This window comes from Mixophyes fleayi, chromosome 8, assembly GCF_038048845.1.
Source record: "Mixophyes fleayi isolate aMixFle1 chromosome 8, aMixFle1.hap1, whole genome shotgun sequence".
NCBI lineage: Eukaryota > Metazoa > Chordata > Amphibia > Anura > Limnodynastidae > Mixophyes > Mixophyes fleayi.
In genome coordinates, this window is record NC_134409.1 from 21,625,684 (window position 1) to 21,646,075 (window position 20,392).

Consider the following 20,392-nt stretch of genomic DNA (forward strand, 5'->3'; position numbering starts at 1 on the left):
TTATATAGAGTGCATGAGAGAAGATATTAGGATAGACGATCACTCACTGGAGAAATAGAAAGATCTTCTCTTTTCTTAATGCTTTATTTAGAAAGGAAAGAAATAAGAGCGGGTACAATAAACAACATAACACCATCATACAAATCATTCCCTTCAGTTTTTTTATTACGTAGCGGGAAAAGGTGAACCGTAGGAGAGAGGGACAGGATAGTAAGGGAGTGGGGGAGTAAATAATGGGGGGGTAGGCGGAGAGGGAAAGAAACAGGTACATAGCTCATGTGAAATCAAATGTTAGGTAGACAAATGTTCAGCAGCCCATAACAGAAACAAAAACAACCAAACTTATGACACAGTCCTGGAGAACAAGCTGCCCAGTCCGAAGGACCCGAAGGCGGCTCAGAACCCGAGCCAGGAAGGGAACGAGAGCTCACAAAGTGCGGGATGGGACGGAGGCAGGCAAACAACTACGACTTTCCCTAAGGTACCAGGGAGCTCAGAAAAGGTCAAAATTGTGTGGCTTATTATGTAGATAATAAGTGATACATTCCATGCTTGAGTTGGGCCACACATATTTTCTAAGAGACAAAACGGTAGGAGGGTCAGGATTCTTCCAATGGTTGGCTAATAGGGATTTGGCCACAGCGAAGATATGGGAGATCAACTTATTAAAAGGAACGCTCTCTTTAGGCAGGGGGTGGGAGAGAAAGGTCGAGGGGTGCTAAAACAATGTCCGCTCTGAAATAGAGTTAAGAACATAAAGGATCATGTTCCAGAAGGGGACTATATGAGGACAGGCCCACCAAATGTAGAGAAGCGAACCCTTCTGACCACAGTTCTTCCAGCAGCTCAGAGTGAACGTAGGGAACATTTTAGAGAGTTTGTCAGGTTTGCAATAAAACCTATAATACAATTTGTAGGCCATTTCCTTGATTTGCATGGAAATAGAGCTAGTAGCAATCCCCTCTCTAACTTCCTCCCAGCAGGACTCATCTGGAGGGCGGACTAAGTCCCTTTCTCAATCCCGATCTTGGCGGCCTTGGTAGTCAAAGGCAATCTCAATCAGCCAGCTAAAAATGTAGGAGATCAAACCCTTGGTAAGAGGAGATTTCAAACATAGCTATTCAAAATAGGGAAGATTTTATAGGGTATCAATTGGGGGAGGGACGTGAGAAAATGACGGACCTAAAAAAAATTCAAAGAAGAAGGGGCAGAAGGGATCGTATTTTTGTTGTATATCATCCGACATGGAGGCCCAGGTGTTATTACTGAGTAGGTCATGAATCACCCTGATCCCAGCTTGGATCCATTTTTTGAAGTTGGGAGAAGAATTCTCAGGGGGGAAGTTGGGGTTATTCAATAGCGGCACCATGGGGGAAATAGGGGAGGGCAATTTAAATCTGGACCTGCAAAGGTCCTAGAGAGACAAGCTGAATTTAAGGGAAGGAAGGGAATTAGCCATAGGCAGCCAGTCTGTTCCAGAGAGGCCCCAAATTGAAGCCAAGAAATGGACTCCAGTAAAATGGAGAAAGATGGAGGGGTCTTGATAAATAACAAGTGCTAGCGACACATCCAGCCTATAATACACAAATAAGATAATCCCCATCTTAAGGCATATCCATTTTTAAAGATTAATTCATAACATTAAAATGAAGTTATATTTTTTTGTGAATTCCACTTTCCATGCTCCTGTTTCATGGTGTATTTCAGTATTGTAAAAAGAACCCTGACAACATGTTACATGGGCAATTTATTGCTGCAAATCAAAAGCACAGTTACAAGCTCTGCTATTACCATTAATTTGCCTTTAAAGTACTTTTTACATTAATTATAATGACATCAACATTGCAGCAATTTGTAGAGGTGACAGGTCCTCTAAATTGGTCACCGTGCCACTTCTGCCAAATGCTCGCAGTTGGAATGACCATCTTTTAAATTATACAATGGACTTAACATCTCAACGTTAAACTACACTGGTGCCTAGAAGATAACTGATCACAGAAAAAGGATAACCTATTTATTTTCTCTTCCCAAATCTACAGTGGCAGGGGTCATCCTTTTACACCGTTGCCCAATTTTCCAAATCTCTCTCATTTGAATAAAGAAGGAAAGAGTATAACATATTGAATGTAAAAATGTTAATTTCCAGCCCTTACCCCTACACTTGCATTTTGCTGCACCACCGCTGCAGACTACTATTTGCTGTTTGTGTAGGCATCCAATCAGGAGACAGATGTCATTTTTAATCACTGCATCTGTCCACCTTCCTTAGGAACCAGAGACATTTACTGGGACCCCACCCAAGTACTAATGTGAGGAAGGGGTTAAAAAAAGGTAACTTTTAATGAAAAATTCCTTTAATGATGATAGTGACACCTTAGTTTAATAGTATATTTTTTATACATTTGCAAGTTAAATTCCCTGCCTACCTTTTTTTTAGTTGTTAGATACACTCTGTAGCAGAGTATCCAACATTATCTGTTAGATATCTATTATACAGTACACTTCATATATACAGCTATTCACACTGCACAATTAAAACCCACTGACGTAGGCCACCTGATGACAGTGTGGGTGGGTGTACTCATACATTACAGAGAAAGCAGACTGTTGCCTTATCAATACCTTTAGATACCCTTCCTGGTAGAATGTATCTAACAAACTAAAAGAGAACTTGTTTTTGCAAAATTGACTCTATAGATCATTGATATAATTTTTATCCCCCAAAGTCCACAATTGTGAAATATCCCTTTACCAAACATCATTCTGTTACATTAGGATTATTTAACAATTTGTGTTATCAACTAAGAAACAAATTATTGTAATGTATTATACACTATTTTTTTAATTATACTGCTTTGCTAATACATAGTTATATTTATGAATAATCGTAAAAACAAAAATAATTTGTAGAAAAATATATAGTAATTAAAAAGGAACTCCATAATTACAAGCTGAACCAAAACTAACTCAGACTAAGGGGTATATTTACTAAACTGCGGGTTTAAAAAAGTTGAGATGTTGCCTATAGCAACCAATCAGATTCTAGCTGTCATTTTGTAGAATGCATTAAAAAAAATTAAAGCTAGAATTTGATTGGTTGCTATAGGCAACATCTCCCCCTTTTTAAACCCGCAGTTTAGTAAATATGCCCCTAAATGTAGAATAATTCCCAGCTATCCCGATTTTGGTGACAAAGGGTCAGGGCTTGTAAACGAGTGGGAAGAATGTCGTCAAAGAGTTTCAGTGGGCATTTATGGACTGATCAGTCAGGGTTTGGACGGATCGAACTGTGGCTTATTCTGTTCCGATTTCGCAAGTTTAAATGTTGAAAGGTATGATATAGGTCTTGGCAGTGGTGGAAGTGGGGTGTATACAGTGGTATGCCAAACCGCCACTTCTCCTACTGCCTTCATTGTAAAACTATTAAATTCCATTCAATTACATTCTGTTTTTCATACCGCCACTTCTAAATTTCTACTTCAACCACTGAGTCTTGGTCAGAAAGGCTAAAAACCCTATTGTAAACTGTTAGCACTGTCTAGTATTTATATTTTTGTACATACTTTTATAAAACCTATTTTTTGAAGCACTCTATACAGGAAAGAATCTCAGCAGAGCACTCCTCTCCCTTTTTAATTTCAGCCCTGTGAATGGCAGGATAATTTTAATTTGTATTCAGTCTAACACTGAACAAATGATGTTTAGTGAGAATGTTACTTTTCTGCAAAAATATTTTTCAATTACTGCATTTTACAGCTAGCTAATTCACAATTTTTACGCTGAGGCAGAACATTTTACCTTTGGATTGTGAAACACTAAATGACTGACTGTAAATACTGTTATTTGTTATATGCTACAAAAATGAGCTAGTTGAGCAGCAGACAGAATCTATTTATAATTTGCAGAAAACTGGCAACCAGTTGTAGAAGATAGACTAATGGAAATGTCATGTAATATGACAATACATTTAACTGTTTGAAGGACGAGACTAGGAGCTTGCATGCTGCATTGACTTGTCAGATAAAGAAGAGGACAAATTTGCCTTGTATGTACTTTCTGGGAAATAGGAAATGCCTGGAAGGATATTTGCATATTACATACCTTCACACTAATTATCTATAGCTGCAGGAAGCAAACCGTCCAATATACTTTACAGACACATGGGGGTCGATTCATCAAACCTTCTAATAAAGGAAAACTGGCGGTGCTGCCCATAGCAGCCAATCAGATTTTATTATTTTGTAGAATGTAGTGGATAAATAATAGCTAGAATCTGATTGGTTGATATGGGGAACATTCTACATACATTTTTAGAACATTTAATAAATCTACCCCTTGCTGTGGTATCTACAGGAACAGAATGTTTCTTTGTTCAGGGATACACCCTTACTTCCACCACACATAAAAGGAGGTTTATCTATCATTCTACACTGGTATCCCCTGTATTATTCCTGACATAAATTTGGGAAAAACTAACTGCCTGTTTATACATTACCATTATCTATGTATGTCCCACATTTATATCAAAGTCAGGAGTTATTGCAGGATTGATTGGGCAAGTGGTGGCCAGGGGTCTGCATGTGGCCATCACAGGGGTTACATACAATCTTTTTGACATCTTTGGTCCGCCTACTAGTGACTCTGAATGTGCTCCTACTGTGTAACCTCACACAATCTGTGTAGCAAGTTAGTCTGTGATTGCAGGCTGATGCCTTCTCACCAGCATGTCCAGCCAGCCATAGGCTAACCTACTGTCTGTGCCACATGAACACATCTTTAAGCCGCTCTGGACTCATCATGTGACCCGGATGCTTGTACTCAATGGTAATGAGCAGACCACTTGTGGCACCAGAAGACACCTATGAGGTCCATGGAAAACATGTTGTCCATCATCAGTTTAGACCAAAATGATATACTTACGGGAAATTTAATGGGCAACAATATGTAAACTGTGATCAGGACTAAAATTCATGGTCCAACCTTCTGCTCCAAATCACCATCCTCCAAATTATTCCATCAGTTTTACAAAAAAAAGTATTCTACAAATAAAGTAAAAAAATTATATTTTTTTTGTGTGCCCAAACACCTCTGCATTCAATGTCAGACTGGGACAGGTCCATCGGGGAAATCAATAGTAGGGTCCATTGTAACAGCATGCAAGACTAACACTTAAATAGGGTAAGTCTAGTGTTTTCCAGCAGCACTTAAAAAAATAAATATAGTAAGATTGCTTTAGTAGACATATAGACACCATGCCAACCAACATTTAGCAGCTCGGCAGTCACATCCCCTTCACCTAGAGCATGGTTCCTATTCCCAGACTGCTTTAGGACTGGTTTTGTCTTCAACATATGGGCAGCATGGTGGCTAAGTGGTTAGCACTTCTGCCTCACAGCACTGGGGTCATGAGTTCAATTCCCGACCATGGCCTTATCTGTGTGGAGTTTGTATGTTCTCCCCGTGTTTGCGTGGGTTTCCTCCCATACTCCAAAAACATACTAGTAGGTTAATTGGCTGCTATCAAATTGACCCTAGCCTCTCTCTCTGTCTGTGTGTGCGTATGTTATGGAATTTAGACTGTAAGCTCCAATGGGGCAGGGACTGATGTGAGTGAGTTCTCTGTACAGCGCTTGCGGAATCAGTAGCGCTATATAAATAAATGGTGATGATGATGATGATATTACTGCAGAGCAGTAACAACACTGCATGTGTCATGTGCTCTCTATCCTCAGATTGGTTCCTCACTCAGATTGGCAGCTGCCACGAGTGCACACGCCATGTAGGAGGAGGTCCACTGGCCCGACTCTCTGTTAGGGGGATGGGTAACAGGCAGGGAACCCAAATGCAGATTTTCCTGGTATCCTGTGGGTGCAGTCTGACGGTGTCTGCTCCCCACACTCAGCAGTAATACAAATATATATACAATATAAAAATAGATAACAAATTATAAGATATTGTCAGGATTACAAAAAGGTTATAGTGCCACCCCTGTAATTCTCCTGCCATAGGCTCTGGCCTATGTGGCTCTTTGATTAATTTGGGTCTCTTGGTTGGAATGGGAGCATTTTTCAAATGTTCCTTTAATACCTTTTAACAGTCCAATGTTATATTCAACCAACTTTAATCAAACATTGTCCCAAACAACTCTTTCTGTTTGTAAACTAAAAAGTAGGGCTCTCTACCGTTTGTGCCAGTGTGATAATGTACTATGTTTGTGTGTATGTGTCACCATCTATCCGTCCTACTATAACTGTATACTATATTTGGCTCTATATATAACTACATAACAATATTATTAAGGGAATGCTAATAGGACAAGGGCACTTGAACCTTGTGCTAAGTCTATTTGCGACAGATGGCATGAAGTGATGCTATTCACACAGCGTGTGTGATGCGTGAATTCTGCTCATGCATGTCACGCTCACATACATCATTTATATACTATGGCCCAGCATGATGTCCTCTTCCTCTCTCGCTATTTGTCTAAAGTTGCTACGCCTAAATATTATAGCAGTACAGGTTGTCATAGAGAGCAATCAAATAAGCCCGCAATCTGCAGCATACAGTGGTACTGAGACTCTAATTATAACAGAGCAGGAACTCTAAAAATAAATTCACTCTATAAGTGCGCGTGATCTATTTTTATATGTTCTACTCTAGTGTGGACACAATTATTTTGCACTTCCACAGTCCTTTTATGCACAGAACGGTTCATGTTCCTTCACAATTACATGTTCTGCTTGCAAATGGGGACAAAATGATTCTTTAGAAATAGCACTACCCGGCACTTCAATTCATAGCCCGTGGCACCAAGGATGGTAAACTAGATGGACGAAAAATTCTGCTTTTAAAACAGAGAACAAATTAAAATAAATGCAGACAAGCAAAAATGACCAAAAATATAAACTATGTATAGTTAGGGTATGTGCACACAAAACAGATTTAATCTGCCCATGTTCCGCTGTGTTGAGAGACGGTAGATAAGAGATGGAAGCACGCCAGGATCATTGGTTCCAGTGAAGAAATGCACAAGTGTGCATACCTTGGGGGCTAGTATCTGTAGATGTAGAAAAGTTGCAGTTGCCCCTCACACTAGAAAATTGACAGTAGACTCTTAGGCTGCTCACACACTACAGGTATTTCACCTAATTATCAGGCCACTCACATGATAAAAGACCGTTCGGCCCGATATCGCATTAGTGTGTATGCCTCAACGCTGAACGACTATTGTTCCAAAGCACATTTTATCGATTCATTTGATTTTATTAACGGACTAAAAATCCTGTTCAATTATGGAATGAACATTCCAATTGTGCAGTGTGTATGCACTCACGACCAAACCTCCATAGAGTTTTCAGAGTCACAATCTTTTCAGCCAATGGTTATGACAAATGAAGAGCACAGATCTGAAGGTAAATCTTGTAAAACGTGTATAGTGTGTACACAGGAATCGGCTGATCGTGACTTGTTGATAAAATCGTTAATGATATCACATCGGGAGAAATTTTCTGTAGTGTGTACCCAGCCTTATTGGTTGGGATCGGCGACACCTATGCTCTATAACACAGTAACACATTTTTTCTTCTTGCTCATCGTCTCCCCAGGCCTCCATGGTACCTCCAAAGCCCTTCATATACAACAGACCAAAATTACTCATAGACTAACCAAAAACAATCACAAACTAACATTTACGATATGTCTATCCATCAAAAGCAACTCACAAGCAGATGAAAAATGCACATCCACGTACCCTTATACCAGTGATAGGCAACCTGATATACTTTGGGGCGCATGGTGTGGCCCTCTAACCTTCAAAAGGGCCACACTTTACCCTTAATCTCAGTAATACGCTAACAATAATCAAAGAAAGTCACACCTATCTGTAATAACAAATCAGCAGGCAATTTCAATAAGCACTACAAGCTATAACAAATAAACCTGACAATAAAGCAGGTAGGAGCTGGGGGACAATGTGGCAATACAGTAAGGGCCACATGTGGCCCTAGGGTTGCCTGTTACCTATCGCTGCTTTACACTGAAAATCTGAAAAATAGAAAATAATAAAACCATTGACTTACACAAACTCTGCCTAGCTGAGAATTGCAGCTACAATTAGCATGCAAAAAAGTACATTTCATAGTCCTAACAGGGTAAATTACAGCTTATCCATATTTTTATAAGTAACACCGAAACCAGTATGTCCTCATTAAAAGAAAAACATTTCAAAAGAATGAGCAAAGTGAAAGAGAGAAATCACAGCTCTTCCTGACACAACTCCTACACTGAGCTGATTATAGCTCCAGAACCATGTAGGGACCTTTATCTGATAATGCAGCCAGTACATACATTAACTCAAAATGCACCAACATTATACCATGTCACCACTGACACAAGCCCAGAGTCCATGGAATAATGTATCCCTTTCTGTAACTTATAGGGACATTAGATGGTATATTTACTAAACTGCGGGTTTGAAAAAGTGGAGATGCTGCCTATAGCAACCAATCAGATTCTAGCTGTCATTTTGTATAATGTACTAAATAAATGACATCTAGAATCTGATTGGTTGCTATAGGCAACATCTCCACTTTTCAAACCCGCAGCTTGATAATGAAGAATTCAATGAAGGATAGAACACGAAGGGTGGTTATGTTAGTAAAATATTCAAACTGGCCTAAAATTATTAGTAGCTTCTTATTTCCTTGTTATCGCGGAAACCAACCCATTTGTCAATAACAGGTACTGGCTAAGAATTTAAGGGGGTACACAACCAATTTTTGGGTAATTTATGTATGTATTTATTAATGATTACATAGTGCAGCGTCTGTGGTCTGACCAGAAGTAGCTGTGAGTCACTTATAGTTTTTTGCTATTCTTCGCTGCTGTGGTTTTTTTTCCAAGTGACTGACAGTTACCTCCACTTAGACCACAGATGCTGCTGATTTATTCATTTAACCTGGGACCCGAACATAGTCATTTCATTTATAAAGCACAGTAAGAGTTAGTTGCATACTTTTCATTCATCTGACATGCGTGGTACGAATCTGTCAAAGTGCCATGTGCTGCCATAAAATGCATTGGAGGGAATTTCAATATTCCAGTTTGGAAAAAAGCTTGATGTGTTTTTCCTTAAAGAGTCCAAGAGCGCTGCATGAATGAAGATGTGCTTGTTAAATATTAGTTAAATATTAGTTTAACACTTGCTACATCTTTATGTATTTATTGTATATCAACTGAAAGCTGAAAGCTGGATGTTTAAAAACCAGTAATTTGGGGAATTTGATATGGCTAGCATAGACAAACCGAGAGGGGGTTTCCTAGTGCCTGGAAACCCCCCTTCAAGCCTGGGGCACTGTATAATTGAGGTGACTGGACCTTGCTCCCGCTTCACACAGCTCTACGCACCTAACAGTAGTGCATGCAGCATTGCCCATGTATATTAAGGGGATAGGAAGAGTTGGAGAGCAGCCAAGCACTGTCTAAAACTATAGCCACGCCTCCATGCATGCTGGTCACGTCCACTGGTGCCGTGGTGTGAAAACCCCCCTCTACAAATCCTGCGTTTGCCCCTGGCTAGAGGGGACTGATGCCTAACTGCCATTTAAAATTATTGCCCTTGGCAAATGATGAAGTGCAACAAGCCCTTAAATACACTGTGATAGAGGGTATATTTTGAAAAGCAGAAGAGCAAGGGAAGACTTTTTGTTAGTTAAAATAATCGTAAGGCTCAAAGCATATAGTTCAATAAAGGTAAACTTATTCTTTAAGAAGTGCTATAAAAATAGATGCACGCACACACAGCTCAGTAGGCTTTCGGGTACAAATTCACATAAAACACAAGCTACTATATGAAGCACTGGTGCACAGCACGTGACCCACAAGGTCATATTTGCAACTGGTGGGTCATAGGACAGATAAGGGAGCTCCGGGACACAAATACTATTGCAATATCTCTATCCCTGCATCCTGAATCCTCCTTTATCTAACATGAATTGTAAATGGGTCTCACTGTGTCTATGGAGGCCCAGTATTGCTATGGACAAGGGACACAATGAGTGAATGTGTTATTACAGGGGGTAATGTGTTGCTATGGGGTGGAGAATGTGTTGCTATAAAGGAGCAGTATTTTGCTATGGGGGGGGTCTTGCTACAGAGCGAGGGCGCTTTTACAAGGTAGAGGGGAAAATTGTTATTACAGATATGGGTGAGTTAAAACACAGGTGATGGGGGAATGTGTTAGTACAGAGGTAAGAGAACCATGTTACTACAGATTTAAGGGGGTGATGTGTTATAGGTGAGGGGGGATGTGTTATAGGGGAGGGGGGTGTTCCTAAACAGGTTAGAGTGGTATGTGTGACAACAGAGGTGATGGAGCAAGTACTACTATAATGGTGAGAAGTAACATGTGTTACAGGGGAGAGGTGGGTGGGGGGAAGGAATTTGTTACAACAGGGGTGAGGGGTGAAATGTATTACTACAAATTTGGGAATGGCTGTGTTATTACAGGAATGAGGGGAGGTGTTAATACAGAGGGAAAAGAGGGACTGTGTTACTGCAGAAGTTGGGCAGAGATATTTTGCAATACAGGTGAGGAATGCCAAAAGTGTTACAGGTGAGGGGTCTAACTCGCTCCCATGTGACCTGATCACACCAACTACATAGAATGGCTATGGCCCCCTGGTGGCACACACATTGCCATCATGTCCCCATGCGACTTTTAACAATGTAATGAAGCATTACTGAGGTAAGGAAACTGCAAAAAGGTTCCTCTTTCCTGTAGTAAAGTCTATATATTTTACATCTTTAAGCAAGACAAGTTTTATTGTGGCCCCTTCAAATAAGTACCCCTTCCAATACGGCTCTGGTCCAAAAAAGGTTGTGCACCCCTGATAAAGAGCTACAAAGCACTAAAACACATTATATATACAAGGTGGGTGACATTATGAATTTAGCAGCTGAACAGACACTATTGGGAGTGTGCTGATGAGTTTAGTCATATAGGTCTATAGATCAGATCTCAATGACAGCCCTCAAGCTTCCCTTGTTCCACAACCTGTAACTCAGTGAGCCACCTATCATTCACCTCTGATATTAAATGCTTCAACAAGGCAATACAATTCCTACAATATTGATCTCACTTTCTATGTACACAGGTATAATACCAGAGCAACGAGGCAATTTATTATGCATCCCCGAGTTGTCACTGGTGCCAATGTAAGATTACAATTTTCCTTCACGAGTGCCTATGAGTAATCGCACAACACCATAACATTCGTCCTTGATCCTGTCTTTTTCAACATTGTTGCTGTGCAAGTACAAATTTACTTGGCTATGCTGGAATCAGAAACATCATAATAGTCACCCAACCAACAGTTACATCACTCAAGATCACTGTAGTGTGTAGGGGTCAGAAGAGGGGAAAGTTATTTAAAAAAAGTAAAAAGACCATATCCACAAAAATATCAACAAATTATATTTTACAACCTAATTTTTCGTAGCCTACTGTATATGGCAATGAGTTGCACAGATGTTTTCATGGATAGAAGGTCAACTTTAAAGGAAAACTAAACCATAACTTTATGAGCCCCCAACAGCAGCCATATTACATTAATAGCCTTCACATTATCATTAAGAGTCCCCACCATCTCCAACATTAAATTATTAGCTCAACCATTATATTTATATCACCCCTCAATCCCCACATTACATTAATAGCCCCCACTGCAAAATAACAATAACCCACATTACATTATAGTACTACCTCCAAACCATTAATAGAACTCACCAGGATTTAAAAAACTGCTAAAAGGCTGCTGTTGTTCTGGAAGGCAGAATCCTTTGTGCGCCACCTATGTGGTCTCTGCATACTGGGAAGTTGATCAGTAGACAACAGCCCCATATGTGCTGAAGGACGTAGGAAGAGGTAGCCCACATGGAGGAAAAAGGCACTCTGCAGCAGGGCCTGAATAATGGTTCAGGCAAACCTGGGCATTTAACACCTCTTCGTCTTCCATGCCAGGCTAATATGTGGTAGGTAAAAAGAAACTCGTCCTTAAAATCTGGCATATATCACCACCCCCTTCCCCCCAAAAGCTTTGCGCCATAGGCTGCAGCCTTGTCAGCCTATTGGATAATAAGGCCCTACTCTGCAGTGACGGCTATGCACACTGTCAGCCTATGCATCCTGCCCTATGCTGACTAACATCAGCAACAGAACATTTAATATGGTGGCCTCTGGGGAGGGGTCAGTCACCAAAAAGGACTTTAATGCACCTGCTACTGAGCAGCGTTGGACGGGTCAAACCTCCTAACCTTCCCATCCACCTTCCTACCCGCTAGACAAACATGTCCATAGACGAACGCAGCGCTGTGTTCACCCATGGACTCTGTGCAAATTGCTTTTTGATGATGTTCATGAGTTTATGAGGCACGATGGTGACTTTTGCCAGAGAAGGACAAGTTTGTACAGGCAGTGGGGAGGATTGGGCAGGCCTTGCAAAGTGAGGAGAGCTCTTATTTTCAGATGTGATCCTTACTCTATGGAGGGCCATAACTCTATAGGTCTCGTCCTATAGTTTTAGTGCAACCAGTTCAGCCCCTCCATGTTGCACAGCAGAGTATTCCCAGGTGTACTCCAAGTGATGTAGATTTCAGGGAGTCTCCCGACTCCTGGAAGAACAGGCCTCCCTCCCGGATCCCACCCACTTTACTACTGAAGTGGATGGAGGCAGGGCGTGATGTCATAATTCAGCCACCTGGCCTCCACCCGCACTTGCCACCTGACCTCCTCTCCGGGATCTGCCAGAGAGAAGGTTTTCAATGATTGCAAGTATGGGGGTGAGATGAATCGGGTAAGAGTTTGGACTTTGTTTGACCTTTACGCTTTTATACAGTGCCCCTTTTCAGATTTGTCTGTCTTTCTGCACACCCAGGCACATTTCTAAACTGTGAAGGTGACTCCTTAGAGCAGAGAGTTGGCACGTACCATGGTGTGCACTATGCGCACCTTAAAGGCAGAGCAGTGCAAATCCAAACATTTGAAACTGCATATCAGGTACGTTTTGCAAATGACCTCCAATATATATTTTCGGAAGCTCTTATAATCAAACAGTATATTAATTTGGGCAGCACGGTGGCTAAGTGGTTAGCACTTCTGCCTCACAGCACTGGATACATGAGTTTGATTCCCGACCATGGCCTTATCTGTGTGGAGTTTGTATGTTTTCCCTGTGTTTGCGTGGGTTTCCTCCGGGTGCTCCGGTTTCCTCCCACACTCCAAAAACATACAGGTAGGTTAATTGGCTGCTTTTAGATTGCCCTTCGTCTCTCTCAGTCTGTGTCTGTATGTGTGTGTGTGTGTGTGTATGTTGGGGGATTTAGATTGTAAGCTCCAATGGGGCAGGGACTGATGTGAGAGTTCTCTGTACAGCGCTGTGGCATTAGTGGCGCTATATAAATAAATAGATGATGATGATGATTTAGTCGCCTAAATGCTACCTCACAATTTCATAAAATCAAATGTGATGTTAAAACTGTGTCAAACTTCTTTTCTCAAATAATGGATAAATATCATTAAAAAATATATATATTTTATGCCTGCTCTCTTAAATTCAGTATATTCCATTAAGTACACAAAAATGTTTATGGAACTTATACTTGTACATTCTAATAATTTACCAATATTTTACCTACAGCATGTTCTTTTAGTTTCATCAAGCTTTATTATCACCCTTCCAAATGTATTCCACAATTGTGTAAATACCAAATAATAACAATAGCAATAATAATAATAATAATAATAATAATAATAATAACAATAACAATAAAAATACTATTTAGAAAACAAATCTGAAAATTATGTAAGCTGAAAATTTCACCGCTATAATTATTCAAGTACTCAATTGTATTTTTACTAAATGTTCAAAATCCTAAACACTAGCACTTTAATTTTGACAAATTTGTAAAATATATATTATGTCACTTAACTGAAGTTCACACTGTAACCTATTTTATAGTTTCTGTGTATATTCAAAAAATCCATAAAATGATCTAATAGTTGTATCTCAATGTATTCAAATTTAAGCACAGTAGAAGGGGACTAATTAATAATAACAGTATATGATTAGTGATATAAATGATTAGCTGGTCTTTAAAACACTGTAAGTGGTTAATTATCATAACAATAATCCATTAGTAATAATGAGTATTGTGTGGCAGGTCTGTGACACGGAAATGTTTCATTCTAACAATAATTATTACTAGTAATTAGCAGTTTGTTGTGGGGATCCCAACTTAATGAGAATAAAAAAGTGCACTCACGACTATGGATATTTAGCAACATGTCAGAGACACTGATAACCCTGACAGCTGTACTGTGGTAACAATACATAATAACATTTAATGGTAATGACGCTAATAAGAGTATATCACAGGTCTTTGGCAGAAAAATGGTGATGAACACAACAATAAGATAATCAGCTTACTGTCTGTATAATTAGTCTGGCTAACTCAATTCTTTGTCAGCAGAAGAACAAAACCATTATTAACAAATAATGATGGATAGATAGATAGCTAGATAGATAGATGGATAAAGATAGATTATCTATCATCATCATCATCATTTATTTATATAGCGCCACTAATTCCGCAGCGCTGTACAGAGAACTCATTCACATCAGTCCCTGCCCCATTGGAGCTTACAGTCTAAATTCCCTAATATAGACACACACTCACAGACACAGACAGACAGAGAGGGAGACTAGGGTCAATTTTGATAGCAGCCAATTAACCTAGCAGTATGTTTTTGGAGTGTGGGAGGAAACCGGAGCACCCGGAGGAAACCCACGCAAACACAGGGAGAACATACAAACTCCACACAGATAAGGCCATGGTCGGCAATCAAACTCATGACCCCAGTGCTGTGAGGCAGAAGTGCTAACCACTAGGCCACTGTGCTGCCCCGTTATCTATCTATCTATCTATCTATCTATCTATCTATCCTGTCTGTATAATTAGTCTGGCTAACTCAATTGTTTGTCAGCAGAAGAACAAAACCATTATTAACCAGCAATGATAGATAGATAGATAGATAGATAGATAGATAGATAGATAGATAGATATGGGATAGATGGATATAGGATAGATAGATATGAGATACATAAATAGGAGATAAATAGATAGATATGATATAGATAAATAGATATGAGATAGATAGATAGATAGATAGATAGATAGATAGATAGATAGATAGATATAGGATAGATCAGGGCCATCTTTTCCATTGGGCATGATGGGCAGGTGCCCGGGGGCCCCACGGGCAGGGGGGTCCCATAGGCACGGTTCTTAATGAGAATAAATAATCCTGCAAAAGAAAAAAACCTGAAAAAAAAAACCTTCAAGGGTCACTGAGCAAGTACATCTATCTATCTCTATCTCTATATATCTATATCTATATCTGTATCCATCTATATATCTATATCTATATCTAGGGGCCCCGATGCACTGCTTTGCCTGGGGGCCCATAATGTTGTTAAGATGGCCCTGGGATAGATAGATATGAGATAGATATATAGGAGATAAATAGATAGATATGATATAGATAAATATATATGAGATAGATAGATAGATAGATAGATAGATAGATAGATAGAATTAGATTTTGAATATTATTCACAATAAATATATGTATCCTAAATATATATCCTACAAAAATCAATTTTAACAAGATATAATATTATATTTTATGCTATATTTAAAAGTACACCTTGTTGGCATGAAAATGTAATTATGTTAACACTATGTGTAAATTATCTATCTATTGTAGTAATTACTGCCTCCGCTATGAAGCACTGATAATGATTATGGGCTAAGTGCTGTATCCACATGACTATACACTGGCTCTTCTAGCCCCCACCTCCACCCCCCCGGCACCTACAAAGCAAAACAAACACATACTTGTCTCTGTACACCCGCTGCCCTCCGCCATGTTTGTTGTCATCCACAGCCAGCAGAGACGCCGTTCTGCCGCTGCCATGGCAACTGGTGACGTCGGCGGATGGAGGCGGGCCCGGGTGGGGCGTTTGACGTCACACGAAGGCGTGGCCGGCGCTGTCCGTGGTGCTGCTTGAAGTGAGTGAGTGTGCAGGATACATGGGGAGATGCTTGTGATGTGGCAGGTGAAGCAAGGACAGGGACAGTGTATTGTGTCTGCATTCTGAGTACTATTGGAGCCTTCAGTGCAAAGGAAGGCAAAGACTGGTACTCACACTGTTGTGGAACTAAAAGTCCCAGCATACCAAAGCTGTCAGAGTATGCTGGGACCAGTAGTTCAGCAACAATTGGAAAGCAACTTGTAAATAAAATCAATATCTACAAACCTGAGCCAGTTCACATCTTTAATCAGCACTAAGTGAGGGGAGGATATATACTTTTGATTAGAATCCATTTATGGTTCAGAATTACTGATGTTTAAAATAGGAAGAAAAGTACTGTGGCATAAGGACAGTCAAACCTTGAGAACATTATTGAAAATAAAATATCTACTGACAGCCTTTTTGCTGATTAAATAATTGCACACAATATAAAAAGTGAGAATAGTATAATTTAGAGGGCAAAGGGGTCAGAAATCATCATTCCTGGTGACAACACTTCAGGAAGTGAAAATCCTGAACAGCATAATAATATTCTGCCAGGGATGTGTCAAATAGGTCAACTAGATATATTCTGCTTGGTTACCTGCCCATTTTTCCCAGCAAAAAAATATGGAGAAAGGGTTTGTGGATAGAGAGGAGTGAGTTTGTAGGGTGCATAATTCCCAATGTAGGTATTATTCACTCACATTGCATATTGCAGCACTAACATGTCTCTAAAATTCTGCTCCTGCTTTCACCACTTATTTCCCAATGGCAATAACCAGGACTTAAATGAACCATCGGTATTAAAAACTACTTTTAGGGCCTGAATTAGAGCTCAGAACAAATCCAGCTAGAAGATATAACATTACACATTGGTAAAACCATGTTATGCTGCTGGAAGATGGGTGGGCAATTTAAAGTGTACAGAAAGATTTAGAGTTGGGAAGGGGGTGCTTCCTAGCTTAACTCTAAGTGAGGGTGTTAAAAATAAATTTGTGTGCTACACACAAAAGCAAGCAGTATGTCCTCTGGGTTTTCACAGGATTGGCTCCTAACTCTATGAGGCCATTCTTGTCAATCAATTAAGGGTATGAAATTTGGAAAACAAGTGGGAAAGTAAAAATGAGAATGCTACCACACTTTGGAATGGTATGGGTCTGTAGGTATGACCTATATAGATTAAATGGGTTATCTGAATATATAATACATACCAACTTTTTGTTCCAGAGGGGAGGCCAGGTGGCAAGTGTGAAAGGGGGCAGAATGATGACATTGTGTCACCATAGCCCTGCCCCAGTCATTGTTTGTGACATCACACAGCGGGGGGTGGGGCTAATCGCATCATTAAGCCCCAACTCTGCACTAGATCCGAGAGAGGAGAGTAGGCAAATATATATCCTGACAATTTACATTATTGTGTTTTACTGATATCAACCATGTCTAAAGAATTGAAAAGCTGCAGTTTCATGAATATTGGTTCAGCTCACAAATTGGCTGTCCCCACTGTGTACAGGAGACAAGCCCACTTTAATATATTTCTGATTCTCACTGAAGTTTTTATTTTCCAGTTCAAGTCTCCTAATATTTACAGTGGGAAATTAGGGAACTAAACAGCTAATGCAGGATGAATGACTTTGACGAGACACATTAGATTGCAGGAATCAGTTCAGAGCAGTGGTGGAAGTTGGAGATATATATACGGTGGTATGCCAACCCACCACTTCTCCTACTGCTTTCATTTTAAAACTATACAATTCTATTCACTTACATCCCCATTACATTTTTCATACCGCCACTTCTAAATGTCCACTTAGACCACTGTTTTAACATGTTGAAAACACCACCTTTAAAGGTGAAAAACCATAACACTCCTCAAACATTACTTGATTGGCTATTAGTACTTAATTGAATTGTGTAGTGAAAGCAGCAATAAGCAGCAGAACTTGATAAACCGTCATGCAGCCTGCTATTGATCCAACATTCATTGCACTAATGATCTGAGGTGTGAATTGCTGGTGATTAATGAGCCATTAGCAGCTGACATACTGATGTAAATTTAGGTTACTATAGAGAAAAATCACATACTCATAGCCCACAGCTGGAAGATTGGAGTACTGAGGATTAGCTTGGTTCCACGAAGTACAAAGGCGAACAGCGCACTAATCCCACCTACTCAACCTCGACTTCATTAGATCTTGCAAAAAATATTTTGAATAGCTGTTTCTCTGCAAAGTGGAGTAATTTATATGCACAGCATACTTATAAACACCTAGCAACCAAGGTTTCCGTTTACAAATGAAGTTCATATTCACACTTGCACCTGTGTTTATGAAGGCACAAACAATGCAAGTGACTCCATAAACACCATGGGGTATATTTACTAAACTGTGGGTTTGAAAATGTGGGGATGTTGCCTATAGCAACCAATCAGGCTCTATCTGTCATTTTGTGGAATGTACTAAATAAATTGTAATAGAATCTGATTGGTTGCTATAGACAACATCTCCACTTTTTCAAACCAGTTTTGGATATGGCAAATGTGGCTTATGCAGACCTGAAGAAACATGCATTTTTGCCTGTAAGGAGGTATATCTTTTGCACCTTCTACAGCAGGCCTGTCCAACCTGCGGCCCTCCAGGTGTTGTGAAACTACAAGCCCCAGCATGCTTTGCCAGTAGACAACCTGTTGAAAGCTGGAAGGGCATGCTGGGACTTGTAGTTTCACAACATCTGGAGGGCCGCAGGTTGGACAGGCCTGTTCTACAGGGTAGGTGTAAATACACGCTGATGATAACTTGTTGTAAATCAGGCACATATTCTGCAGATGTGTTTAGGCAGATGCATCTTGAGATATGTAGAGCTCTGAATATGAGTGGAAATACGCTATTTTTTGTGATATTATTTTTTGCAGAGTAGTTCAGGCCCATTTTGCATACCTCCCAACTGTTCAGATTTCGGTTGGACTGTCCCAGTTTTAGGGCTCTGCCGTACTGTCCCACTATGTCCCATGGGTTGGAACATCAGGAGTTCTCTACCATTCACAGCTGCTCTGTGAATGGGGGCTGCATACCGGCTACTGGAGCATGCTGCAGTGCTCAGAGGGGAGGGGAGTTTTCTAAGGGACAGCTTAGTGCAGTGATGGCTAACCTGTGACACTCCAGGTGTTGTGAAACTACAAGTCCCAGCATGCTTTCCCAGCTATCAGCTAGTTATCTACTGGCAAAGCATGCTGGGGCTTGTAATTTCACAACACCTGGCGTGTCACAGACTAGCCATCACTGGCTTAGTGCTTTACAGCGCTAGGCAGCCCTCCGGGGTGTGGCTATGTCCCCATAGTGCTGTGACCACGCCCCCTGTCCCGATGATGGGTACTCAAATGTTGGGAGGTATGCATTTTGCCAACCATCTGCATCAGCCCCTTTGTGTGTATATACATATGTGTGTGTGTCTAGAACTTTGTGAATGTGATGTGAAAAGGGCTTTATGTTAGGGTGTTGGTGTAAGACATTTCTGCTAACATTTCTGAATAGAAAATCCGAATAAAATTGACAACAACTCTGGTTCACTCTGCTGCTCTCAATGTTCTGTGGCCATACATAAGACAGGAACGTGATACTGTCTTGTGACAAAAGGGGTGAGGTATGATATGGCTCTGGATCTATGTGTGTGGTGATTCTGTGTAACACAAAGGGATTTAGAGGATATCTGTGAGTAAAGAAAGTGTGTGCCTGTCTATATATGTGTTTGTGAACATGTAGAATATTAGTGTTATGCCCAGTTACTTATTTATAGGGATGTGAATGAATTACGTCTCATCATCTTCATCATCACCATTTATTTATATAGTGTCACCAGTTGTGTAGCGCTGTACAGAGAATAGCTATCATTCACATCATTCCCTATCTCATTGCAACTTATAGTCTAAATTTTCTAACACACACACAGATTCACGTGATGTCTCCAGAACGGCCACGAGACACCTTGCGCTGATTTTTGTTGCAGAAATATCACTCATTGTTGCTCGCACCTCTATGAGGTGTGAGCAATAATGAGCATTAAGTTTTACGGTACTACCGGTAAAAAATGCGCGTCAGAACATCGCGGCCAATTAAATCTGCCCCACAGACTAGGGTTAATTTTTGTCAGTAGCCAATTAACCTACTAGTATGTTTTTTGGAGTGTAAATCAGTGAAGTGCATATTTAGAAGTGAAGGAATGGAAGATGTAAGTGAATGGAATTTGATAGTTTTACAATAAAA

General features: G+C 40.1%; 1 protein-coding gene across 2 annotated transcripts in view; it reads right to left on the bottom strand.

Annotated features, from left to right (window-relative positions):
* Positions 1 to 16,040, bottom strand: part of LOC142099006 (cytosolic carboxypeptidase 6-like) — a 1,251,957-nt gene extending 1,235,917 nt beyond the window's left edge. The window contains exons 1-2 of one of the 2 annotated variants that reach the window (XM_075182041.1): positions 15,955 to 16,040; positions 4,921 to 5,039 (exon numbers count right to left, since the gene is read on the bottom strand). Coding sequence is in view for 1 of the 2 variants with exons in the window: in XM_075182040.1 (XP_075038141.1) it covers positions 15,955 to 16,033 (79 nt within the window). In the remaining variant the exon portion in view is untranslated. The remainder of the gene's footprint in view (positions 1 to 4,920; positions 5,040 to 15,954) is intronic. The other variant, XM_075182040.1, reaches the window with a different exon arrangement.
* Positions 16,041 to 20,392: the final 4,352 nt, after the last annotated feature.